Below are 6,965 nucleotides of genomic sequence, written 5' to 3' on the forward strand. Positions count from 1 at the left end.
ATCTATTCCAAGAAGGGTGGCTCTGCTGCTGTTATTAAAAAGCTAAGATTAAAAAGGTTTAAATCTCCTGCAGAAGTCTAATATATTTATCATGCATGTACACAAATAATTTCTTTCAGAACGTTATTTGAAATGAGTGGCACAAATGTGACTAACTCATCTAAAAACAGCTTTCAAACGATCTGTTTGAAATGTTGGCACTCTCACCACCTACTCCTTTGCAGGCGATTAGCCAGAGGTTAGTAAACACAGTTTTTACTCATTAGCTGGGAAAACTACTCCACATAAACAATCTTGGGGGATGATCCCGCTCTCTAGTACATGCCACTGATCCAGTTCCTCTGTAAAAATAAAAGATCTGCAACATTTTTGCCAGATTAAGGATTATCGCACTCTCCCAGACTTAGAAAAGGAGTAAAAAACCTTACACAACCTATTTAAAACAGGATACAAAGAGCAAATTGAACTTAGACGGCGTGGTTAAAATAAAAAAGAAATGTATTTACAATACTGCATGAGTAATATAACACAAACTTCCTCTCCAAAATCAATCACATCAAAATAAAATAAAAAAATATTACAACTCACCTATGTTTAAATACCTATAAATCCTTAAGTTCTATCCAACATTTTCTTTATAAAAGCCTGTTTAAAATATTAATCTTTTGATTCACTCTAGCTTAAACGGAGTCTAAAATGATTTGTTAAGTATTACTGATCACTTAGTCTTTGTCTTAAGTTTCTAGATTTTCCATTTTCAAATTTCCTCTTTTTAAATGTTGGTACCCCTTCTGTCTGGTCTCCAAGGGAGGTGACTGTCTTCTCTTTAAATATCACTGTTGAATCTTCTGGCACCTCTAGCACTGGAGGTGGTAGACTGTCACTCTCTGTACTAGGAAGCTCCAGGTCCACTTTTTCACTGGGAGAAGAGAGGAAAACATAAACGTGTTAATCTAGAGAGATAAAGCAACATGGTGTACTGCAGACAGTAACATCCATATTTCATTGTCAAAGCAGCTTTGAGCTAGATGAGGTCTTCTAGCCAAGATATCATCATGACAGGGATCAAGAACAAACACATGTTCTTTGTTTCTTCTGTGTGGACTGGTATGAAAAGTCAAAAACTAAGACCTCAGTCTCTACAGAGTTTATACCATGGTCCAACCACTCCTCATGTAAATAGTCCTGTAAGAGACAACAGGGCTGTGTGTGTGCAAATCTAAGAATGTTGGAACACAGCGAGTAATTAGCAATGGTTTATTAACAAAAGGCTATTGAGTCGTTTTCCAGGTTGTCCATCCTTGAAGGTCTGCATGACAGGACAGAGAACACGCTTAGAAAATCAGCCAAGTCCTCACGTTGGGAGAAGCAGCCCTGGAGGACAGGATCACAGCTAATGCTCATCTGAACAAATCAAAGTCATCGTCTAAAAACGACCAGTCAGTTTTAGGAGGCCAACAGCAAAGCACCGTGTTCTACAAGAATAACTTGTTGCACAAACGTACGACAGAGAACAACTGAACGGTTCACAGAAGATCATCTAAATCACAAGTCTGACAGGAATCACACCAGCATGACACTCCTGCAGAGATACACATCGTAGTCCTGGCCAACCCATGCAAGGAATCCTTCAGTACTACTGAGTGCTAGTCTGATGTCAGCTCGTGTACCACACCTAGTACCAGATCCTGTGCTTCAAGGAAGACACGGATCAGCTCAAACACCTAAAGAGGAGCCATGAGAATGATTCCAAGTCAAGAAAATGTGACTACTGCAGTATCCCTTAAATTTAAACTTCCTGAAAGTGATTGGTACTCTGCCTAGTCTCAAGTTAAAGTAAATAATGAACAAATGCATTTGTCTCATTTGCATCTGTGTATATATCAAGCCTGTGTGTTAATGCACAGACTGATACATAAGGTTCAGTAGCTGAAAGCACTTTTTATTGGACAGTGCTTCCAAAAACCTACAAGAATTTATCAGCTCTGGAGTCGAGGAGCGGTTAGGTAGTCCAATGCAGGAGGTGTTACATGAACTCATCAAGTGGCATTATCATCTCCAATGATTAGTTCAAACAGTGTCAAAACTGTATCTGCTGAATAATTTAGAACTAAAATGGTGGAGAATGGGCTGAGTATGAAGGAAAAGACTGATTCCATTCTCCCAAACCTAGAGGACCCCATAGCAAGAAACTGGACATAAAAGACAGCATTGCTTCACAAGAATATGAGCCATCTCAGGCATTATGCAGTAAATCAAAACAAAGAAACCCCTCCTGATCAGATGCATGTCATGAAAACATCTGCAGGACATTGGTTGGGCATGGAAGAGAGAGACAGCTTCCAGATTTAAAACTGGCCTAACTAGATTACACATATTTTGTCTTTCATCTCCTTATTTAAATCATTACAGAAAGTGTCTCCCACCACATTTATAAGAGCCTCCAGGACTTACTCATAGTGACAGCAGAAGAGATTGTAGAGGATTTTGTTTTGGTTTTGCTTAACTTTGTTTTGCAATGAGGGAAATTAGGCAACAAGAAAAACAATTCAACAATTCAAGCAGTATTGCAGTCTTTTACTGCAATACTGGTTGAAAGTAAGACAAAAAATTTGAAGTGTCTTTTAGGCTGTGTCCTTCAAGTGAACAGTTCGAGTCAGTACAACCCCACAAAGTAAGAAACAATTCACCTCTTGTGGAAGTAACTCAGCCAAACAGACTGGGCTCTAGGCAGAAATTGCTCGGAGTCTAAAAAAGTGTAACTCATTATGTCAGCAACTACTGATCCCACAGGAAAGGAGTTCAAAGCAATGCTAACCCAGTATGATGAAGATCAGGTCGCTGCTGTCCCTAGAAGATCAAGATAGATCTTGAACTCCAGGCAGAGTTAGCCCAACCAGAAAGAAACAGAATTTAGCCTGCAAGTTAGAGACCCTGAGAAAGCTTCCTATGCTGTTCCAAGGCTGGAAGCAGTTTTAAAACAGTCACAAGAGCTCCAGAGGCAGCTGAACCAGATTGTTGAAGGAGGTGGTATTAAAGAACATGAGCTTAGAGTAACTACATTTAAATAGCTGATAATCAGCCTCTGAGAAAAATGATGAATGCCAATGATCCTTTAAATCACTTCAATCACTTCACTTTATTCATGGTGAACTTCTACACTAAAACCAAAACACCACCACTCCTCTGCTATGGAGAGCTATTACCTAAAATAATCACTGCACTAAGAACTGTATTTGGACTAAGTTTCCAATTACTGCTGTGCTAATTCTGCCAGAATTCAAAAGAAAATGCTTCAGCTTGGAAAACAAGTATTCTGAAAGCAAATACTATGAAAATAACTATGGTAAAAATATCCTCACCATGGTTCTTCTTCTTCGTCTTCTTCTCCTTCTGCCTTAATTGGTTTCCATTTTCCGTAAGGGTTGGTCTTGTTAGGTGCATCACTGGAGGTTTCTTGGGAAGCTGATGTGCTCTCCTCTTTATCAACAGTTTCCTCTGATTTAACTTCTCGCCATTTCCCATAAGGACTTAACTTTTTAGCTCTAGGAGATTTTTTCCCTTCCTCTGATTCTTCACCATTCCTCTAAAGAGGAAAAAACCCACCTTAAGCAAAAATGCCTAAATAAAAACACAATGTAGCTTTATTTTACATCTTTTAGTTACTATTATCTACTATTCATACTTTTCAACCAAGAGTAACTTGAAACAATAAACTTGTAATAAAATCTTTACATTTCTCTCCTTGATCTTTCATCACTTACAGAGTTGAAAAAAAATCTTAAATGTTACAAAAAGTTAAAGTTCAAAAATCCCATCTATCAAGGCTGAAGTTAGCAAGGAGTAGCCAACACAAACTTACTTAAAATCAAAGCTTAGCATATTTAAAAAAAAGAGGCAAAATTTGACATATCACTTTCTGTGCGTGCAGATACACACACTTTACAGCTAATATCTAGTAGTAGTTTATAACGATGCACAGTGATATAAAAATATGTATTTCAGAATTAACACCTGTCTATGAATACATTGTATATTTAAACTCTCTCTCTCTCTTTCTCTGTTCTGAACTGCCAGTTTCAGAAAAACCATCTGACCCAACCAGAGCCATAACCACACCCTTTATCTTAAGTTTAAATCTGAAGACAAGAATATGTAATTGATACAGGTTTTGTACTATGTGCTGCCAATGATTTTCTCAATGAATGAGGAAACTACAGCCATGTCATTTTCAGTCAAGGGCATTCCCTGAAGGTCTCCTGGCAGTTGGCACTTTTACCAATGAAAGTCAGAAGTCACAGCCTCACACTGAAATCCAAATAATTCTGTGGGTTATTTCAGAGAGACGACAGTGCCCTTTCTCAGAGAATATCACATTTCTTGCAGGATTCAATCTGCTTCTGGTGGGCTGACTTTCAGTCACACGATTTAACCTCATTACAATGAGTACAGCCTATCACAAGACATAAAAGATAAATCAACTTATGCTAGGAAATGAATACTGTATGTAAAATAAATCTGAAGAGAGAACTTACCTTGAATTTTTTTTCTGAGTTCTGTGCTTCATTTTCACTATCTTCTGAGTCTGATTCAGACGCTTTGGAATCTGTTTCTGCAAGCTCTTCAGAATGCTTGCCACGTTGCCTCTTCTCATTTGAAGATGAAACAAACACATCCGGTTTCTCCCATGTGGATACTGTCCAAGATATTTGAATAACCACATTATTTATGTTTCTAATCCTGATCTGTTGTTGCTTTGACAACATTACCTTTCAGAAGCAGTGCTGCCTTATGCAAAAATACAACAAATATTTTAGCACAAGGTTTTTGCCTTTGTTTTGTATGTTTGTTTTAATAAACATAACCAGAAGGATAACATTTCACTTCTCAGCAGAGATACTGTCACGACAGCTGAATTCACTGTTGATAAAGCTTGTTGTAATTAGTGCTTAAGAAAAATATCACACACGGCAAACCGCAGTCCCCAAGAACTGTGATCCCTCTCGTCCCAACACAGGACAGAGGAATTGCCCTCTAGAGGTGCCTATTTGATTTGAGTTGTCCATTGACTACAGAGACAGGATAAGGTAAAGAACACTGACTGTGAGCCTCAGCTCTCCGGGCAGGTAAAGCTCTTCCCTGTGGTACTTGGCTCAGTAACGTTAGATCTCTAATTAAAGAGCTGTCAAGTAAACAAGGAAATACAAACATTATTCTGAAGAGACATTAAAGTATCTGCAGGCTACTACCTCATGTTCAATGAGAAGGTAATATTCCAGCAAATATATTGAGAGGAAATAAATAAAACATCTAACAGGTATGTTTCTAGAGGTATCTTGAAGAAGTAAAGGTGTAAGAAACTTGTAATGAGTGGCTTCGAACGAACAAAACAGCCTCTTAAGGGTACTGCTGCCATATAGCTTTAGACCAGGAACTGAGGAATTTCACTCCCTCAGGTGTCACACATACCCAGGGGAGTACGGTGCAGCCTCCCAAAGTATAACGCGGTGTCGGGTTTGCGTGTGTGTGTGGGGGGAGAGGGTGTGCATTTTTGGTAGTGGGGGAAGGGGCCACCTTGTGAGAAGCTTTGAGAGCTCCCCTGGCTCCAGGGCATAGTCCCCCAGCCCAGGCTGGGTCAATGAGCACTAGAGAAATGTCTCTGCGAATCCATATTTGTGAGGGGAAGGACTGTCCTGAAAAGAAGAAGGTGGAGAGAATCTGGGGGAGAGGCCATGGACCTGAACAAAAGAGACCATCGGCCTAAACAAAGGGAGAGAACTGTTGCCAGGAGGAAGGAAGAGAAGGGGGAGGACAGAGAACCTCAGACACCCAGTTCAACCACATGGAATAGGAGAAGGCAAAGGAGGTCCCTGCAGCCCATGGAGGTTCAATGGCAGAGCAGATACCCACAAGCAGGCCATGGAGGACTCCACACTGGAACAGAGAAGCCGAGCCTGAGGGCAAGTGTAACTGGAATTGAGACCCCGTAAGTCGCTCGCTGCCAGAGCCAGGGTGGACCCCCAGAGTGGGGGGTGAGTCTGCAGCCCGTGGATGTTCCTTAGCTGGTACCGGGTGCTGAGGTCTGTGACTCCATGGGAAGCTCCTGTTGGAACATTTTGTTCCTGGACTTCCATGTGGCAAAGAGCAGCAGAGGTGAACTGACTGAACGCCCATTCCCTGTCCCCTGTGCCGCTGGGGGCGGGGCACAGGCGGTGTGTAGAGAAATAGGGAGCAAAGTGATTTGAGCCCGGGAAGAAGGGAGGGGCGGGGGAAGGTGTTGTCAGATGTGGTTGTTATGTCTCACTGTGCTACTCAGATGACTGGCAACTAATTAAATTGATTTTTCTTCCCCAAGTTGAGTCTGTTTTGCCCATGACCATAGCTGGTGAGTGAGCCGTCCCTGTCCTTCATTCCTAATCCCGTGCCCCTTTGTTGTGACTCTCATCCCATCTCACCGGGTGGGGGGAGTGAGTGGAGGACCACATGGTCCCACTGTGGGTCAAACCACCACAGACTCGTAGCAGAAGCGAAGCCTAGAGATGACAGCCTCTTAAACTACATTCTTCATTCAGATGAGACATTATGATAAGTCCCCTTGGCTAACAATTTGTCTTGTCTTCAGAGGATGGGATTAGTGTTAACAGAACTGACAAGTAATTTTCAAGCATTTCCAAGATACATACAGCTCTCTAAAAGGAAGGAATCACTTTAAAATATCACAAGCCAAAATTTTATCAAATATGATGATTACAAAGACATTCTTCACAAGTGTCATGTGTCCATGAAGAACTTTAAAAAAACCAATACAACCAAAGGCATAAAATGTATCTGAACTTAGAAGGCAATGTTTAAAAATAACCAGCACCTCATTTCCCTTTCAAAAGAAAAAAAATAGCAAATCGTTTGAGCAGGGGAGTGGCACGCTGAAAAACTTTTGGGTTTTGGTTTTTTGTCTATTCTTGGCA

The 6,965-nt window shown here is 40.7% G+C and overlaps 1 protein-coding gene across 1 annotated transcript in view; it reads right to left on the reverse strand.

Moving 5' to 3' along the window:
• Positions 1-632: 632 nt before the first annotated feature.
• The window catches only part of WBP4 (WW domain binding protein 4), a gene marked incomplete at its 5' end in the record, with an annotated part of 13,893 nt that continues 7,560 nt past the window's right edge, over positions 633-6,965 (reverse strand). Inside the window, 3 exons of the mRNA XM_010171142.1 lie at positions 633-919; positions 3,363-3,586; positions 4,536-4,696. Of these exons, the coding sequence (XP_010169444.1) occupies positions 712-919; positions 3,363-3,586; positions 4,536-4,696 (593 nt within the window). The remainder of the gene's footprint in view (positions 920-3,362; positions 3,587-4,535; positions 4,697-6,965) is intronic.

This window comes from Antrostomus carolinensis, unplaced genomic scaffold (genome assembly GCF_000700745.2).
Source record: "Antrostomus carolinensis isolate BGI_N321 unplaced genomic scaffold, ASM70074v2 scaffold7057, whole genome shotgun sequence".
NCBI lineage: Eukaryota > Metazoa > Chordata > Aves > Caprimulgiformes > Caprimulgidae > Antrostomus > Antrostomus carolinensis.